This window comes from Apus apus, chromosome 2 (genome assembly GCF_020740795.1).
Source record: "Apus apus isolate bApuApu2 chromosome 2, bApuApu2.pri.cur, whole genome shotgun sequence".
Lineage (NCBI taxonomy): Eukaryota > Metazoa > Chordata > Aves > Apodiformes > Apodidae > Apus > Apus apus.
Window position 1 is genome coordinate 113,367,192 of NC_067283.1, and position 20,356 is coordinate 113,387,547.

At 40.6% G+C, this 20,356-nt stretch overlaps 1 protein-coding gene across 8 annotated transcripts in view; it reads left to right on the forward strand.

Annotated features, from left to right (window-relative positions):
* The window catches only part of SPIDR (scaffold protein involved in DNA repair), a 207,977-nt gene that overhangs the window by 5,562 nt on the left and 182,059 nt on the right, over nucleotides 1-20,356 (forward strand). For 7 of the 8 annotated variants that reach the window (XR_007888598.1, XR_007888597.1, XR_007888599.1 and 4 more), the window contains exons 2-5: nucleotides 2,906-3,061; nucleotides 4,080-4,158; nucleotides 5,670-5,855; nucleotides 8,439-8,596. Coding sequence is in view for 5 of the 8 variants with exons in the window: in XM_051610443.1 (XP_051466403.1) it covers nucleotides 2,906-3,061; nucleotides 4,080-4,158; nucleotides 5,670-5,855; nucleotides 8,439-8,596 (579 nt within the window). In the remaining 3 variants the exon portion in view is untranslated. The remainder of the gene's footprint in view (nucleotides 1-2,905; nucleotides 3,062-4,079; nucleotides 4,159-5,669; nucleotides 5,856-8,438; nucleotides 8,597-20,356) is intronic. The other variant, XM_051610445.1, reaches the window with a different exon arrangement.

Consider the following 20,356-nt stretch of genomic DNA (forward strand, 5'->3'; position numbering starts at 1 on the left):
CACAGTGTCAAGCAGCTGCTTGAGTGGTCCCACTGGTCCTCGTATCCTTTCTTCTGCTGCTGTGCCAGCTGTTAGATAACTAGTTCTTCTTCCCAAAGAAGTTTTCTGCTGGTTTGGTTCCTTGTCACTATGTCTGCATGAAGTCTGGCGAGTGCCAAGTGCTCAGGAAGAAGGGGGAGAGGAGACTCCAGTTGCTTCTGGTTTGTCATGAGACCACCTGCACTGAGACGTCCCTGTAGTGCTCCTCTGAAAACTTGAGCAGTCCTGCCTGTGTTCAGGCTAGTGAAGTGGAGGATTAAATAACACTTTTCTGCCATTAACAGTCATTAACTTTTAAAAGTCCCTTTTTGCCTGTCACAGCTGTGATTCTCTAGTGCCTCTGAAGGAATATTCCAGATGTTTAAAAGTCAGTCTGAGTTCCTCTTCCTTGCACTCTAACAATCTAAATATAAGCATAACCATCTACACCATCTAGGTAAAACAAAAAGCTATTTGTTCTACTTGTATTAGTCTGTTTTGTTTTGGTTTTTTATCTTGTCAGCTGTAAGCATACCCTTTCTATATTCACCCTTCTTACTTAGGGAGGGGAACTTAACATGTTTGGCCCATTTTTATATGGTGTTCCCTTCCCAGATCTTTATAGTTGTGCACCACTGGCCATTACCTCACCTGCAGCATTCAGCTGTTTGTCTCCTGCCACTTACGTCATGCTCACTCTTTGCTTTGTTGGTATTACACAGCAATAGAGAAATGCAGGGATTCTCTCTGTCAGGGAATTTAATGATTTTAAGAGTAACGTGGATGAGAAACTTAAGAGAGTAATTCTCTAGTTCTGTGTTTATTTGGCAACAGAAATACATTATAAAGCCTGTTTTATGTAACTCTTTGTGCATGCATTTGAGTGGCTTTTTCAGTTTTTTGCAACTGTTTCCTGCTTTTAATTAACCATCAAAAGCAGTGCATTGTACACCCATGCACAAGTTGTAGTGCTGTTACTGGCACAGACACACATTGTTCAAAACTGGAGTGCCCCTTTTAGGAAGTAAGCTTAGATGAACTGCATTCTGCACTGTAAATTTTTGTCTGCAAAATGTATCTTGCAAAATCATCTTTTGTATAAGCAAGACTTCCAGCACTGTATATGGTTTTAAAAGAAACTAAAACCAAAACAAAGAAAACCCACACGCAAAAAAGCAAACAAGAGCCATAGGATGGTGTTGAGCCTTGGTGCACCACTGGCTATACTGTTAACTCTGGCAGAAGTCATCCAGTCTGGGGGGCATGGAGGTGAAGCAAATGTCTCCAACTGGAGTGAGGCCTTGCTGTGTCATTTTGCCACAGAACCAAAGAATGGGTCTTGACATGTTTCAGCTATTAGTATTTTGCCCATCCATGCTTTTGTCTGTGCAGAAGCAGGACTGCTTACCAAGAAGACAGATAAATGTAGAGGTTTCTGTCTAAGCTCTTTGGAAATGGAGGGTTAGGCCAGCTTCTTCACTGGAAGAAAAGCAGGATTTTAATTCTCTTAGTGTAATAACATTAACCCTACTTGTTTAAACTGCCATAGCCTCCTTGCTTGACATAATGCCCTTATCAAGGTGCTTTTGATTCCCTATTTAATACCACAGCAGATTCGAGATTGTACTTCTCATTTATGTATCAGTGGGAGCAGTTATGAGGACAGATTGACACTGGTGATAATGACCTCTTGTTGTAGCTACTTTGTCATATAAATACTCCCAGCAATTCTCTTGGCGAGATCAGCTGCCATCAGAGGAAAGTCCAAAAGCTCTGATTTTACTTGTCTTCTTGTTTTACTCCATCTTCTCATGATGCAACAATAGGACTGGCTGACCACAGGCGTGAACCAAGATGCTGCTCACTGTATGGTTTTGGAAAGTATTTGTTCTATTCTTTAGAGCACTCAAAAAGTCTAGAGGAAAAAGTTATCAGTTACAAAATGGACAAAAGTTGCCAGGCACTTTTTTTCTTTTTTGCCCATTTCTTAGTTCTAAGTGTATGTTACAGTCCTGATGGACCAGGTTGGCTGAATTTATGTACTGATTAATGTAACTTTGAAGTAATTCTTAAATACAGGTAGGAGCTGTAGTTGCCTGAGAGAAAGTATGTCACAAGAAGAAAGACATATTCATGTAAATAGTATAGTCGACATTTCGTAAGATGAGTTTCAGTAGCAGAATGGACTAAGATATTTATTGTGCTTAAGATCAATTTGTATGTGTAAACTGGTGTATAATCTTAAAGAAAACTTTGGATATTATAACAGGCAATTATCTCAGCCTCAGCTATTCTGAAACATTAAAATATATTGCATGAAATTAGATCTGAATACTAATCAGCATCCTGTTTCGTGACTTATCTAATAGTTCAAATTACTTCCAGCATTGCATGCAAGGGAAATAGTTGTGAAAATTAGTGTAACTCTTAAAGCTGAAAGAGTCAGGGTTTTGTTGGTTGGTTGGTTTTGAATGGAGAGTTGGGTAGTGATTATCTAGTTTGACCTCCTTCCTAACACAGAATTCAATCAGATTAAATGCAAGTTTGTAGGAATTATTTAGTTAAAATGTATTTTACTGAGCTGGTCCTGTTTAGGATAATGTTTTCAGCTTCACTGTGCAGCTAACAGGTACTAAAAATATAACTTAGATCAACATAAAGTAGTGTACTTATAGAAAAATTAAATTTACCCATTACATTGGAGTTGTTATTATACCATGTTGCATAAAAATGGTTGCAAGTATTGGAGACCTTTTCCCCAGTTCATTAAAGATTAGAATTTACATTTGTAAGTACTCAGAAAAAGAAGCAATCTTGATTAAGTAAAGTTCACTTGAGAAGAATTATGTGTAGATGGTGTTTTTAATGAGTTTGTTTTCCCTCATAGCGGAAGCGATTTTGGAACGCGGAACGCACACCTTTCCCAGATGAGACACCCCTACAGCTGAAAAAAGCAAATGTCAGGACATCGGTGGCTGCTACCTCCATTTCCAGTGCGTGGCTTAGGTGTGGGGATGGTTTTCAGAGCACTTCAGTGCTGGAGGTAAAATGCTGGGTTACTCAGGGGTGTAAGAAAGAGATGCAAACTGACAGCTAAACCAGTTTCCATGCTTGACTGAATTATAAGATGTTGCCCTTTTTTGGGTTGTTTCCCAATTAACAGCATATTGTTGTAACTGTCAAAACAAACAAAAATGGAAAGCAAGGTTGCATAAGGGCATTGTCTTAACTTGTTAGTGTAACTTTCTGAGCATACCTTAATATGTTCATGTTCTATATAGCACTTACCCCTTGGAAAATTTCAGTAACAGACAAAAGGATGCAAAAGCGATTTTATGTTTGGCATGGAATACTACATTTCCTAAAAATATGGAACTAAAAACTCTAGTTTGCATCTGAAGATTTTAATGCTAGATCTAAAGAGTGTGTTTGCAACAATGAATTCACTGTAGAAAATCCTGCTTTTTTTGATGACCCTGCAGTTACGAATCTTGGTGCAGGTGCTCATTTGGATGTTATAGCAAATTATGCTTAATTTTTTCTGTGTGTGTTGAGCTTGTTGGTCATGAAGAGAGATGTTCAGTCAGTTCTGAGTGAGAAGTGCTTTGTGCTGAAAATCATCTTCAGTAAGTTTCTTCTTTGTTTCTTCTGGTACTGCAGTGTTGCAGAGCTTGTGGGATTTAATAAAATCAGAGGCAGGGCCCCTGAGTGCTTCTTTTTGTAATCTTTGAATAGGCCACATGCTATGTTCAGCTGTGCTCTTCCTGCCCACTCTTGACATTTTCATGCTGAAAATACTGGCTCTTGTTATTTGCAAGGAATCAGTTGAGATTCCTTTCATAGTCACAGTAAGTTTATATTTTCCAAACAGTGAAAATTCAGATTTTAAGTTACTGGTTCTTGTGCTTCATTACCTCACTCATTGTATCACAGTCTTGTAGAAGGACAGAATAACTATTTTGAAATAGTGCTGCTAAGTTGTGGGTGAATAACAACTACATGCTTTGATTTGTCTTTAATGTCTTGGTGATTATGTCTCCCTCTGTCTTTTCTTCATATAGTCCCTGAGACCTACAGATAAGAAATCCAGGATTAAGAAGCATCTTGGACCACTGTTAAGATCTGCTGAAAGTGCAGCAGGTATGTTATAACTATTTCATGCTAGTGTTGTCAGAAGATTGTCACTTAGGTTTGCCCTTTATCAAGGTAGAAGCTGGCTCAAAATACCAATTGCTTCCTTCTTCTGTTATTGTACTCAGAAATTAATATTGATAAGAGACACAGTCATTATACTTTTGTTACTGGACTCCTCTGTTCACCTAGAGTGCCAGAAATGTAGTCTACAAAGCTGCAGGCACTTCACCTATGGCTTGAGAACAGGTGAAAGAAGCACCACTAATGCTCTCTGTAGTGTGTGTCCTAGCAGACATAGGATAGTTAAATTCTTCACATTTTTAAGAGGGAATACAAAATATTCCTTAGCTGTCTAGATAGAGGGTGACATTATTCTCTCTTCTGCTGGAGACAGACAAGCAAGTGTGAGAGAAAACATGTATTTTTAAGTATGAGCAATAGGTAGAAAAACAATTTTGTCAACCTCCTGCTTTCAGTCTTATATATGTACCTGTGTCTGTTTAATATAGTTATAAAATAAGAACTCTAGGCATAATAAAGATGAGGAGGAGGACTTGAGGATTCTCTCCAGTTCTTTCCCTTTTTGAGTCCAGAGGAAGGCAACGAAAGAGGGGGCACTGGCTTCTTCACTGTTCGTATTTCTACTTGCTCCAGCAGCTGTGTTTCCTCTGTTGGTGTTGTGGAAGTAACCTGCTGGGCATCTTTTCTCTGCCTTTTGAGTTTCAAAATAATGCTTTTCCAGATTTCTGAGAAGAGCCTCTGTGAGTTGTAAGAGGGAAGATCCGGTTGTGTTTGTGTCTTCTGGGCCCTCCTGCCTAATTCCAAATCCTCAGTAATTGTCCAACTTCCCATTTAGCTAGAACTTAAGTAGTTGTAGGAAGTAGAAAATTCTGCCTTCCTATGATGGCTAGTTCTGTGTGCTCCGCTGCTAAGCATTAATCCTTTTCTCCTTGCTTTTTTATTAAAAATGATGGAGAAAAGTCTTTTGAATGTAAATGTCTCACTTGAAAAACTCAACAGTGATTCTTCATTACTCTTGAAAGGTTCAACATTTTTTTCTCTCAGGACAAAACTGGAAAGTCATCTCTGCTGATGACATACTTCTATTCATTTGCTGTTCATTGTATAAAGTCAGAGAAATCCCAAACCCAGAATTCTAAGGACAGTCTTTATTTAAACCACTTATTATTTTGAAAGGGCACATGTGGGTACATTAGGACTGTGTAGAGAACTTTGTCAGACAGTTATTACTTGTTCTCCCTCTGCTGAAGGAGTGATTGATAGCCTCATTGTATAAAATGAAGTGTTAGCATTTATTATGGAGAACCAAAATGAAAATAATGCATGTGTGTATAAGAAATATGTGTAAGTTAATGCTCCAGTATTAATCTCTGATGCCTGGTGACAAAATTGATAATTTTTTTCCAGTTCAAAAATAATATTATTTTTAATAATTTTTAAATTTAACAGGATAACATGTGTGTAACAATTGAACACTTTACAATTATTTTTAATAGGATCTGCTGCTGCTGAAAGCTCTAAGGAGGCTGAGAGCATAATATGGACCTCTAGTGACAGTGATTTTTCAGATTATGAAAATAAAACATCGATTCCAAGGTTAAAGAGCAAAGAATGTCACACTTCCAAAACAGAGGAATCACCTAGCGGACATGATTTAGTGTTAGAGGACAGTAGTAGTGAAGGTAAGTTGAAACATAAGCAGATTTGTCAAGAAACAAGCCTGGAAGTAAAGGGGCATAGTTTGCCAGGTTATATATTGAGTGAAGCATGTCAGCTCACTTCAGTATATTAATGTGTACCATTTCCCTCTCTGTCCTGTGGTACAGATACTGAGGTTGTGAACAGCTTTCTCTGCCCACCCTGTTCTACTGGTGGTGCTGCTGTCTGCATCTGCTGACTAAATGTGGCAGACCGTGCAGCTGCAGATAGCATCATGGTCTGTGGCATGGGTTTTTATTTTGGTACACAGTGTTCCTTGTTTCCCCTCTTAGCTGTGTTGTGCAAACAGCCATGAGTTGTACTTACGACTTGCTTTCTAATTCATGGAGCGGGAGATGACCCCCAGGAGAGGGGAGAGAGATTGGTTAGAAAGTGCAGCTGAAGACAGAAGAATCTTTACTTGTGTGTGCCAATTCATAAGGGTTCATTAGGGTAATGTCTAATTTGCATTAGATCTTGTTAGGAAGTATTTTCAATGTGACTACTTCCAGCAAAATAAATCAGGTTACCTTTGTAATACTTCAGCTAGATCTGATGTGTTACAGCTGGACTTAACATCCTGGATGTCTGGCAAAGTGTTCACATATGGCTGTATGTTGGTTCTTTCATCTACATTTTTGTCACTGATTTAACACTGTCATTGACATATCTGATGGTCTTTTCTAATCAGTGGTACTTTTCTTTCCTTATTTTTGAAAGAGAAGGACTGTCCATTTTCTAGACTGCAATCTATTACTCACCAGGAATCTTTCTTACCTTTTGTTAATATAATTCTATTGCACTTATATCCTGCAAGTATAACCTGCAGGTTTTAACCTGTAGTTATCTTTTTCTGAGAGACAATTCACAGATTTATTTTTACTTTTGTAAGACAGGAAAATTTGGTTTCTCTGTGTAAATTAAGAAACCCTGAGGTGTTACATATCTGCTTGAAGGTACTGAAGAAATAAAATAATTTCCTGGTTTTCTTCTAAACTCAAAAATATACTGAAAGCAGTGGGGAGGAAAAGAACTGTAATTTCCAAGCTTTTTCAAGTAACCATCATATACACTAATTATAGTATTGTACACATGTGTCTCTGTGTGTGCATATATAGGTACAGTATGGGGGTAATATTTAAGAAAGTATTTTTAAAAGTGCCTTGCCCTTTGACGTGAAGTTCACCTTCAGAGACAGTGTGAGTACTTGACAGTGACAAGATAATACATTTTGAGACAGTCAGATTGTTTTAAGGAATTTATAGTGCTGTCACAAGTTACATACAGCTTGCCACACAACTTCAACAAAGATCTTTTTGTGCCACATGATCACCAATGTCTGTGTTTAACATTTCTGACAAAGCTTTCTCATACTTAGAAGTGCATGCACACGTGTGAAAAAGCAGGCAATGCCACAGCTGTGTGTTTATTTGTCTGGGTGACTTCAGAGTTTTTAATGAAGCTTCATGAAGAAGCTAATGATTTAGACTGTAGTAGCACTGCAAAGTCCAGAAGGTACTGCCACAGTTTCATGGATCTGTGTGGATTCCTGGACTGTTCTGCAAGTGCCTACTTCCTCTGCTGCCTCTTCCCTGTATGTGACTCTTTCAGAGTCAGAAATTAGACATTTGCAAAAGCAAAAAAGCAAAACTGAAAAAGCTTTAATCCCTCCTTATCAAAACATGCTCATTTATAAAAAATACAATGAGATTTTTCCTCTCAGTGCTTTGTGGCACTGGGACCTGAAGGGTGGTGGGGCTGCTAAGGCTGCTCAGGGCTTCCCTTGCCTTCAGGAGATCCTTGGATGTATGAGTAGACTTTTGGAGTTGAATTAACCACCACCAGCTCATGAGTAATGGTGGAAGGACTGTTCTACATTCCTGTCTTTGTTTATTACAATTTTGTTGTGGCTTGGTTTTTTGTTTTGTTTTGTTTTTTTTAAAAAAACCAACAACTCTGTCTTTTGGTCTTTTCTTGTGGCTGCTGCTGTTAATTTATGCTAAACGATCCTCTGCCTGATGTGCTTCGAGGCTTGATTTGCTTTAGCAATGGTTTTTAGGAGGGGACCATTTCAACAAGCTTTTTCATTTCTCTATGGGGTTACCACTTATAGCAGATGTTAAGTTAGACCAAATTTTCAGCTCTTCCAGGTCACGGAGGTATTTGCTTAGAACAGTTAATTCTGAACAAGTGCTGTTAGAAAATCCAGTACAATTATGCAAAGAAACCTCTAACTAAAACCTAGGAAAACTCAAAAACTAAAATAAAATAACCCTACTTACTAAAGCAGTTGAATATACTGTCTCCTTATGGGCAATACTTTAGAATCTTTCTCTCATGGAATTTTTATATCCTCACAGAAGCTTCTGTTGTCTGCTAGTATGATTTAGCTTTTATGAAGAATTGGATCACAAAATAGTTAAAGATCCATTGAACATATGTAAAAAAACAACTTTTTGCACTTTTTCCCAGTGAGGGATAGCTGTAGTATTACTCTGTTTGACTTATGCTTATGAGTAATATATAGTGATTAAGAAGAATTCTTTTTACAAAAAAAATAATTTTAGATGAACCAGAGTTCATTGACTGGGAGAAGGACAGTGATTCTACTGATGGATGTGATGGATCAGAAAAAGATGATGGCTCACTGGAGATATCAGACTCAGACTCCTGCACAAATCTTAATTCTCTGCCTATCACTGAGGAGAAGGATGAGCTTTGTAAGGTAAGAAACTGTTTCAAGTTAAAAAAGAAAAAAGCTTCTACTGTAATTGTGGAGTATATTCATATTTGATTGCATTTAATTTGGGAGAATGTGATGGTTTTGCTTACTTCACATCTCCAGAAGAAAGTCTGTAGAAAAGAATTTCAAGGCATGTTCTTTGATGGCCAAACCTCAAAACCGAGCAGTGCCCTGCATGTACAGCTTGAGAAGGTACCTCTGGAAGTCTAGTCAAACCCTTCTGCTCAAAGCAGGGTCAGCTGGAGGCAGTTGCTCAGGAATGTGTCCAGTTGCGTGTTGAGTATTTCCAAGAACGGAGACCCCACAGCCTCTGAGCAACCTCTGCCAGTGCTCGGTCGCCTTTGCGATACAGAAGTTTGTTGTTACATTTAAATGGAGTTTCTTGTATTTCAGCATGTGTGCAAAAAGGTGATTAAGGGGGTAGGTTTCTCACCAGAGATGTGATGATCTGGATTCTCGACAGCCCCTGGCTGTCTCTTGAAAGTTGGTGTGCAAATGTGGTGTGTGAGGCTGCTCCCTGTTTCTCTTCAGGGTTTTGAGACTTTGACTATATAAAATCCAAGTGTCGTGACTAGCGCGTGTTCTGAGAGCAATGATGAGATAAAGGACTGACTGCAAGGACTCCTTACATCCCTGAGAAGGGATGCTGAGGAGCCCTGCGGCGGGAGGCCGGGGGGCGCTGCCCCGGGCGGCGCGGGGCTCCTGGAGCCGCGGCCCTGCGCTGCCGGCGCGGCCCGGCAGAGGGCGCTGCAGGCTCGGGCAGCCCGGTTCCCGGGCAGCCCGGTTCCCGGGCTGCAGCGCCTCCCGCCCGCGGTGCCCGGGAGCGGGTGTGGCGGGGCCCCGCTGCCTTGCAGGGGCTGCTGCCTGGCGGCGGCCGCAGCGTGAATCATAGAGTGGCTTTGGTTGGAAGGGACCGCAGCCGTCATCTGGTCCAGCCCTCCTGCAGGAGCAGCAGGTTGCTCTAAGCCACATCCAAGCTGGCCTTGAACGCTTTCAGGGAGAAGGCAGCCACAGTTTCTCAGTGCAGCTTGTACCAGTGTCTCATCACCCTCTCAGGAAATAACTTCTTTCTAGTAGCCAATCTAAATCTACCATCTTTCAGTCGGAATCCATTCTCCCTTGTCCTCTTACTACAAGCCCTTGTAAAAAGTCCCTCCCCATCTTTCCTGTAGCCCCTTCAGGTACTGGAAGGCAGCTATGAGGTCTCCCTGGAGCCTTCTCCAGGCTGAACAACCCCAGCGTTCTCAGGCTGTTTTCATAGGATGGGTGCTCCAGCCCATCTTCGTGGCCCTCCTCTGGACTCGCTCCAACAACTCCATGTCCTCTGTATGTTTGGAACCCCAGAACTGCACACAGCATTCCCTGGATGTTCTCCGGGTGTCTGTAGCAGTTCAACATCTATACCTCAAGAGTTTAGCAAGGGTTATTCAAGTATTTTTCAGGTCTGTGAGGAACTGATTTAAAATAGCTACAGTCCTGGGCAACAGTGTCAGAAGAGACTCACAGTCTGCATAAACCTGGGAAGGCAGAGCTGTGCTTTTTTGCAAGCAATAAAAGTTGTTCTGCTTTTATTACGCCATCATGATTTACCCCAGTGTAGATGGAGAGTTGGATAACTGTTTTTGAGACATATTCATATTAGTAAATGATGCTCATGAGAGGGGGCTTTTTGGATGACACCGCGCTGTAATAAAAAAATTTTAACCCTGACCAGAATAGTTGTGCCACTACAAAATATGTTGGATACACTGGGAACCTGGGGTGGCTTTGCAGATTTTGCTTTCCTAGTTGGAGTGCCATGCAGTGGGTATTTTCATCGGTGGTCAACCTCGCTAGTAAACTTTCTTCTGGGAATTTGGTGTATGAAGGAGAGTAAATCCCAGTGATTGTCGTGCCTGTTGCAGTCTGTGTTTTGCTTTACTTGGGATATGCTCTTTTCCTAGAAAAAATACAGGCAAGCTGTTTGAGAGGTTTCCAAGAGATAATAGAAAAGCAGTGTTCGCTATAGGAGGTCATTTGCTGTATGACTGTTCTTTAAAAAGGCCTGTTAATTTTGTGGCTTAGTTCACAGTGAAGGAAGGAAAAGAAGCCAAATGTTGATATATCATTATTTTTGTGGTATTTACTAAATCTCTGGAACCTAATGGAGCGTGTGGATAACCAAAAGACCATGAAATTTATTCTACCCCACTTCAAAATACGCCAAATGCCAAGAGATTCTGGAGGTTTAGGATTGCTGCCAAAATATCTTTATGGTAGTATTTACCCATGGTAGGAGTGTACTAAGTTTCTAATGGGAAATCCTAAAATATAATAACTTTACAGCTTTTTTTTCCCCCATATATACCAATAGATTTTATTTGAAAATTACTTCTATTCAGTGATTATTAACTATGTAGCAAGACTTGATGTATTGTTTTGCTATGAAGATAAAACTGCTTATTTGTAGGGTGTAAAGCTGCAGTCCTGAATCAATTTGTGTTCCAAGTGCCTGTGCTGTGTCTTTCCTATCAGCTAGCAACCTCTGACGTGTAAAGCTGCTTGACAGAGGATGATGAGGAAGGCAAGTTGAAGTTGGTCTTGTGGCGGGCAGCTGTTATTTTTTGTTTGGGTTCAATTCACAATTTTTGAAGAAAATGTGCAAGATATGACATGGTCATGCTTTACTTTCCTTTGTAGATTTTTAGGGAATGGGAAAGTTATTTTTTTAATTGCTAGCTTTCCTTTGACCTATAGCTGGTCAGATTTTTGCTTAAAGTGATGCAGGACAAAGATCTGGCAAGGTCTGATCCCAGATGGTTTTATTCTGAGACTTCCTCTGCTTTCAGTTGCCTGTGGTAGAAGCCTAGTTGACCTTTTTCTTGGAGAATGGTGCTAAAGATTTACCATTAATGTTAATTTTTTGGCATACATGTTTTCCAGAAGAGCACCACCATGTAATCACCTCAAAATGGATCTAACATATTTGTATGCAGTAGTAAGGACTACATTTTGCCTGAGTTGTGCAGAGACTTTGTCTCGTGGGCTGAAGTTCCATATTTTATAAGAACTCTTCATGTCTGAATTATTTTCAACTTCTAAATATTTTTAATGCTAGGTTTTAAATTATATCTAGTGCTCTTGAAAGTGTATCCATGTCTCCTGCCATACTACCTCCTAGACTGAGAACTTTCTCTGTTCCTGTGTGGCCAGAGACACACTGAGGGGCATCATCTCCCATACTTGGATCCCTCCTTAAAGCACTTTCTGTAACTTAGTCCCTGAAAGTAGGCCAGAGTTTTTGTTGAGTGTATCATTTTGGTATCTTACACAGTATTGTCTTTTTGTCCTGTGTATCAAACCTGCTTATCAGTTTCTGATGGGTAGTGAGATTTGCTTGCTTTAGATGCAAGGCAAGTGAGAGTTATCGCAGAACGGTGTGAGGAGAATTTTTCGCCCTTAATATTGCTAATCTGTAGGAATTAGGTAGTCTTCTGTCCTTCCTATGTGGCATTAATAAAGCTTAACAGGTTATAGTAGACCCTTTTTATCTGAGAGCACACTAATAACTTTGTCTGTTGATCTTTTCTGCTTTTTTAGATGAAGATTCATCAAAAAGCCAGATGGTTTCTTGAGCTCGTTTCCTTTAAATATATGTAGAATAGTAAAGCTCCCAAAGTATCTTGTTGTATGATGATGAACAACTGAAAACTAGAATTTCCATATTTAATATGTTTTGAAACTCTGTTAAACGGATCACTGCTGTGTTGTCAGCTCTTCTGTGCTGCAGTCCGTGTGCACTTACAGTAGGCAATTTGATCTGATGGTGTTGAGTCTTGTGCAAAACTTGTTGCGATATTGTGCAAATGGGCTACTTTTTGGGTTTTCCCTGAGTGAGTAACACATTATTTGAGAAGACCTTCCTGTGCATGGATGTATGTAGGTGTATGTCTTTTATCTGAGGCCTTCTCATCTGCTGAAGTCAAGGTTCGCTCTTTTGCTTGGTTCATGGATTTATTGCTGTTCTAACCTTGCCTTAAAAAAAACAAACATACTCTGTCCTGTGGTATTACATTGAAGGGGATTCAACATACCTAATTAAATTCTGAAGCTACTACTTAAAAGGTGAGTAGACCAAGATACTGCTGTCATTTCTGGGCCTGCTTTTGTGTCCCTGCTTTCTTGATATCCATTATAATTATAATTGTAATTGTAACTATCATTTGCTGCATAATTAGAATTGAGTCTAGAACTATTGTTGTGTAACAGAACTTAAAATAGGTTATCTCAAGGTACAGAATCATTACGGCAAATGGAATTTGTGTCATCATCTCAGTCTGATGACTTAACACTGATAAAAAGTGGTAATACGACCACGTTATTGCAAGCATTTATTTTTGTCAGTCCATTACCAAAGGAAGTTATTACAATATATTAAAGAATAGCCTCAAGTTTACTATAATTTCTAAATGTGTACTTTATGGAATAATTCAGGGTGGAAAGGACTTCAAAACATCTTTGGTTCAACCTTCAAAAAGCAGGCTCAGGTTCAAGGTCAGACAAGGTTGCTTAGGGCCTTATCCCATTGGATCTTGGAAAACTAAGGATGGAGACAGCATAACCAGTCTGGGCAACACCCTTCTTCCTTCCCTGCCTCTCTCCCTGTCTCCCCAAAAATCGGAACCTTACTTTTCTAGGTAATACTGGCTCCTTCTAGCAGGGCTCTTCAGGTGGGCTTTTTAAGCAAGTCCTGTTAATCAAAAGACTGCAAGTCAATAGTGGTACAGAAACAGATGCCTTTGTGTTCGTATCAGCAAGGTGGAATAATTTATACCTGAACTATTAGGCAAAATTGAACTTCTGTACCGGCTGCTTTCTGCTACATCCCATCTGCAGGAATATCTATGCATCTTCTGATTCAGAAATGAAGCCTTGAAACTATTTTCCTTAGTCACAGACAATAGTTCCCTTCTGACTTTTTTCCCATGATTTGCTCAGATTATCAGAATAGGAAACAGCACGTCTCTGGATGGGCTGTGGCTATTTGTATTATAACTAGCTTCTCTTAAGTCTCCAGTTAAACAATCACCCCATTAATTTTAAATCAAGATTGAAGATCGTAGTTCAGCTAATACCTGTCTCAGATGTTCCTTGCTTTGATGGTTTAAAGTATCTTGGGAAGACTTTTCTTCACAATTCTGAGAAGAGTTCAAATCTCAGTGTAGCTGAATTGGCTCATTTTCCTCTTTCATGTTTTCAGTGGTGTAAAAATCTTGGAAGCCCTAGGTGGCCATTTTGAAGCAAGTTTTTTTGATCACAGTTTTCATATTTACAGGTGCTTACACATATGGGTGTATTGTCTTGTAGGTGATCCAGAGTGTCCTGGAGATAGCTGTACTTCTTCGTGTTTAGTTTGTGAAATTCCCTGGATGCTTTATTAACCGAGTAGAAATGAGACTCCTGTGTACTACATCCTGGGTGTACGAAATCTGATGGATTGCAGGAGCTACCACTCTTACATAAACAGACTTTCGACCTTGCTTCCTTATGCTGTCATTCCCAGACTGTATTTTTGTTTTGTGCATGAACTGCCCACTGCTTGAAACTAATCCAGCCCCTCTGCTTTGTTTAACTTAAGGCTTCAGCTGAGGCCTGACTTCTTTCTTGCACAGCTCTGGAGAGCAACAACTTTAAGGGTAGCTGACAGCATTGCTATCTCGGCATCCACATATTGAATGCTCCTCTCTTTGCTGTCTCCCCTGCCTCCTCCCCACGTTTGCCTCGTGTATTAAACAAGATTCAAGTGGCCTGTGTTAGTTTTCTAGCAGTGGCGTGCCGCAGGAGGCATCTGTGTTTTCTCAAGCCTGGCACCTCTGGGCAGTGTGGCTTTCTTCACAGCACCACAGAGGTCTTCAGGAGTACTAGGGAGAAGCAGAGCGGTCCATGTTTGCCTTTTCAGGGCCCTCACCTCCATGTTAAGAGGTGAAGCAAAGAAAGAAGGTCTTATCTGTCTCTTATTGGTAGCATGCCTGGTGCTACAACACAAAAAGTGTACAGGAAAGAGCACTGCATGCACTGCCAGGAGTGCAGTGCTCTTCTCTCAAAGGAGTGAAGTGATAAAGCCAAAGGAGTTAAAAAAACATTAACAGGAAGTTGAAGGCTTTTGTCTTACTTGTTTCCCCTCCTCTGACGAAGCTCTGTTATTTGCCATTATGGGTAATTTGCTAATGGTTTTGTGCTCTGCTGGAAGCCTTGAGGACAGTGAGGAAGCTGCTGGTTTTCATAGAATCATAGAATGGTTTGGGTTGGAAGGCACCCTAAAGGTCATGTTGTTCCAACCCCCTGACATCGGCAGTGACACATCCCACTAGACCAGGTTGCTTAGAGCCCCATCCAACCTGGCCTTGAACACTTCCAGGGATGGGGCATCCACAACTTCCCTGGGCAACCTGTTCTACTGTCTTACCACCCTCACAGGAAAGACTTCCTTTCTAATAGCCAATGTAAATCTACCCTCTTATAGTTTAGAGCCATTATTCCTTGTCCTGTCGCTACGTGCCCTTGTAAAAACTCCTTCCCCAGCTCTAGTCTTTAGTGGAATACATAGAACCTGTCTCAATGATTTCTTCTGATAAATGTGCTTTATCAATACTGTAGTTCTGGAAGGAGACCTGAACAGAGAAAATTGGCTAATGGCTTGAATACTCTAAAAGCCTTTGGTTTAATTGTTCTTGTAGGTTTTCACTTTGTTTAAAAAATAATTTTATGGTCTTTTAGTGCCTGGTTCTGTTACCTATCCTGCATGTTTGTTGCATCAGTCAAAGGCCTGAATATATGAGGGAAACTAAAATGCTCTTTTACTGCCACACATTTTTTGTGTCCAGTGACAAAAAGAACATTTCTTGTCCTATTAACGTACCTAGTGCAGTTGCAGCTTTGTAGCAGATGTACAAAAAAATCACACACACACCACTATCTGGAAAAAGATGCATGTGTAATACTGCTTATAGAATCATAGAATCATAGAATCATAGAATCATAGGGGTTGGAAGGGACCTTGAAAGATCATCTAGTCCAACCCCCCCGCCAGAGCAGGGTCACCTAGAGTACATCACACAGGAAGGCGTCCAGGCGGGTTTTGAATGTCTCCAGAGAAGGAGACTCCACAACCTCTCTGGGCAGCCTGTTCCAGTGCTCTGTCACTCTCACAGTAAAAAATTTTTTTCTGATATTGACCTTAAATCTCCTATGCTCCAATTTGTATCCATTACTCCTTGTCCTATCACTGGTCATCACTGAAAAAAGCTTAACTCCATCTTCTTGACACTCACCCTTTACGAATGGCTATTAAGTGAAAATAAGATACATGTCCAAGGTCATCCAATTCCTGGTAGAACAAGTAAAGCATTAAGTGTACAAAAATATTCCAACTACTCCTGTATTTAGGCTTCATCTTCTTATGAGTGTGTTGTCACTTTTCATTGAAATAGAACTCTGGTGGTAAGGGTTAGTGCACACCAGGTCTTTGTAGAATCTACTGAATTATGAAGATCTGGAAATAAATGTAGAATACCTTAGAAAATACAGGAAGACTAAAGAACAGTTTCTAAACTAACTATTCTAATGAACTTCAGGGTTATTTTTTTTCCAGTGTGTGTTTCTCTTTCTCTAATGGATGAAGCACTTGTATGTCTGTGCTTGTTTGTATCTTGCATGGGAGAAGAGAGCTATGTAAGTGTTTTGTTTTGTGGATTTTTTTAAAGTCATGCCACTGTATGTTTTGCTTGGAAAGAATGCAGTTTGGTGGTATGGTATAGGGAACAGGACAGTTGTTCCTGGTTCCCATCCTAATGTGGAAGTGTGTTGGATAGATGAGAGAGGAGTAAATGGGGACAGAACAAATGGAATAAAAACGGAGAATGTTTGTAATAAACCTTAAGATATTTGGAGGTGGGAACTTTTGTTGGGTGTGAGGGCTTGACTTTCTTGGGGACAATGAGATGGAACTAGGATGGGGTGAAATCCTTATGTCTCTCATATCCAGTTTGGCAAGGTCTGTGTCATGTTCTGTTGCTCTTGTTTTGTGATAAACAGTTTCTATACAAAGATCTGAATCATCTGTAGATGACTCTTCAGATATACAGTTCTTTTGTTATCAGGACACTTACATTCCAGACTAAGAACTGTGGTGACTTATTAACCCTTTCTGTGTAGATGGTCTGTAGCAATGGGCTAGAACTCTGTAACTGTAGCATGTTAAAGAGGATTTTGCCTGCTCTGCAGGAATCTGTTAGCACACCCTCATGTGTATGCCAGCTGGTTATAACCCTGCTCACGTGCCTTTTTTGTTTCCTCTCCTTCAGCACATTGCTATTTGCCTTCAGACCAGGGCAGCAGCCTTGGCTGCTTGATGGTTTTGTCTTTGTCTGTCCTTGGTCTCTCTAGAAATATGCTAATAAATTATCACTTCATACAGTATCTCCTACTGCTCACAGCTTCAGCCCAGCTTTATTATTCCCTCTTCATGGACACATGAAGAAGCTGTTGCACCTGGATGTTGATTCACTGCTCAGTCCCAGCATGGTGGCATACTTTTTGACTCAGTCCCAGTCCTTCTCCTCCCACTCTGTCTCCTCTTCCCAGCATGGTCACTGTTTTGATCACTTGTCCCCATTCACCCTCACCTGGTCATTGCTTAGTCTCAGTTCACGAGTTCTCTCTTGCCTAATAAAACTATCTAGTTCTGTGCCACTCTAATCTGGTTGCAGAAATGGTGGCTGTGGCAGCTTCTCACATCAAGGGTCTCACCAGCACAGTGCTGTTGTGGTGGTAGCCTCCAGTGTTCTGTTCACAACGACTCCTTTTTTCCTCTATGTATGCTTTTCTCATTGTTGAGGGAGAAAAACCTTCTTCTCCCTCAGTAGGAATTCTGGTGGGGCTGCTGGGAAGTTTGATGCTTCTGACAGGAAATGATGTCTTGGTATTTTGCATACATCTTGACACCTTCCTCTACATGGGAAAGGGAGCATTGAAGCTAAGTGGGAAAAGAAGACTGGATGTGTTTGCTTGTCAAGATAAACATGATGGGCAGAGCAGCTTCAGCCTGCCATAAAGTAGCAGTGAATGAGAACAGTTGAGGTTTGTGTTGGGGTTTAAATACTCTGAAAAGCTGGTAAAAACACTGCAGCTCTAAAAATCCATTAAGTGTGCACATAAAATGACTTGTAGATAATAGTTTTGGTTCTCCCTTTCACAAAAAAAAGGTGCAGTGGAACTGGAAAAGCTTCAGAGCAAATTGGTGAGTGATGAGATATGGCAAGTATTCAGCATGAGAATAAGTTCGGTACTGTAGAAACATTTAGCCTCAAAAAGAGACTGCTGAGGAGAAGACAGGAAAGAAACCCATGAATCACAAATAGATAGGAAGGAGTAAATGAAATTACTAGGTACCATATAGAGCTAGAATCATAGAACAGTTTGGGCTGGAAGGGACCCTAAAGATCATCCAGTTCCAACTGCCCTGCCATGGGCAGGGACACCTCCTACTAGACCAGGTTGCTCCATGCCCCATCCAGCCTGGCCTTGAACGCTTCCAGGGATGAAACATCCACAGCCTCCCTGGGCAACCTGTGCCAGTGTCTCACCACCCTCATATTAAGTAATTTCTTCCTAATGCCTAACCTAAATCTCCAGTTTAAAACCATCCCCCCTCATCCTATTACTACAAGCCCTTGTAAAAAAAGCCCCTCCCCAGATTTCCTGTAGCTCTTCAGGTACTGGAAGACTGCTATAAGGTCTTCCCGGAGCCTTCTCTTTTCCAGGCTGAACAACCCAAACTCTCTTCATGGGAGAGGTGCTCCAGCCCCTCTTGGCCATCTTTGTGTTCCTTCTCTGGACTCTCTCCTACAGCTCCGTGTGCTTCCTGTGTTGGAGGCTCCAGAGCTGGACAGAGTACTCCAGGTGGGGTCTCACCAGAGCAGAGTACAGGGGGAGAACCAACTCCCTTGACCTGCTGGTCACGCTTCTTCAGATGAAGCATGGGATATGGTTAGCTTTAAAAAGGAATTTGTTCATCTCAATGTGTGAGCTGTGGAGCTGCTTGCCGTGGGATGATATCCATGCTGAAAGATTACATGGGCTCAAAACTACTAAGACAAACCCATGGAAGACAAATCTGGTAAGGATTAAGTACAAAGATCCTATGGAGTCTCCTTCACTGGAGACATTCAAAACCTGCCTGGATACATTCCTGTGTGACATACTCTAGGTGATCCTACTCTGGCAGGGGGTTGGACTAGATGATCTCCAGAGGTCCCTTCCAACCCCTAAGATTCTGTGATTCTGTGATCTTGCTTCTAGTCTAAGCCACAAACTGGAATTAGGGCAACTGTTCTGGGGCAACATTGCCACATGTTTGTCCTGTTTTAAACTCTTCTCTAAGCATCTGACATTAATCATTGTTGGAGACAAAAGTAAGGGGCTAGAGTGAACCTTGGCAGATTCTCCTACAGCTGTTCCCATGTTTATGTGCTGTGGGCTTTTCAGCATCTCAATTTTCTCCTCTTTTCCTTGCCACCCTTGATGCTTTCTCTGCAGAGCAATTGAGAAGTCATATACCAAAACATGATGTTGCAAATGGTTCTCCACTTGGTGCAATGCAATGGGTACCCTTTGTAGCTCTAGTTCTCTACCACTTACTGTGTGGCTTCTGTGGGGTGTTCATAAGAATCTAGTTTGTGCTTACCCCATGTTTTTAATAAAGCTTTCTGAACAGGCATAGGGGTGGAGAGGAGTCTTTGAGACAGCATAGGTTTTGTAGAGGGTGATGGCTGTAGCTAGACTTGCCTAGAGAAGCATTTAGCTTCCCTTGAGTGAGCTGGTGACAGGCTTCACAGACTTTCTGTAACTTGCTTGATGGGTGAGGAGAAGTGCAAAGATAAGTTTGGGTTTGTTTGGTTTTTGGGTTTTTTGTTTGCTTTTGTTTTGTTTTTTGTTTGTGTTTTTTAATTAAAATCTTTCATTTTTGTGAGTAATTGGAAAAACTTGTTTTTTAAGACGCGTTTTGAAGTACATCGAAGTGTCATGAAATTTAAAAAAATTGGTGTTGCTGAGTTTCATTGTGAATTTTTTATGTTCTAGTAGTAAGTGATTTTTCTAGGGTATGAAACGCTTCAGCGTCTATTGGAATGGGAAGGCAATATAACTAGCAGTATGAAAAGAATAAATGGTATAAATCCACAATACTGAACTTTCTTTTTGGGGTAAACACGGTAATTGCAACTCCCTTTCAATGCATATATGTGAATGCATGAGTGTATAATGGGTATGGACTAAAGCTGGCAGTAGATGCCTAATGCTAAAGTAATAAATAATGTTATTCATAAACTGATGACACAGGATTATTATATTGAAGGTTCATCTAGCTTGGGGCCTGAATTGTAATAGTATTGGGAGAAAAGTGTAAGGCTAAGTTAAATATTGTGCAGTGGGAAAAGGAGGATCTCTGTTGCAATTCAGGTGCGTTTGAAGCCAGAAGTTGCATTGAGTTTATTAAGTCTGAGAGACGTTGTGAGTTTTATCCTGAAGTAGCTAGCTCGGTCCCTTTCTGAACCAACTTAGGTTTATAGTCCTCACACATTTGAGGGGGGTATATACCCCAATCTAATAATGCGTTATGTGTTTAAGACAGAAAAAAGACCTTTCAGTTGTGGCAATTGTAGATAAAGCATCTGGTATGTCCTTTCATTCTGGTCTTTGCAGGCA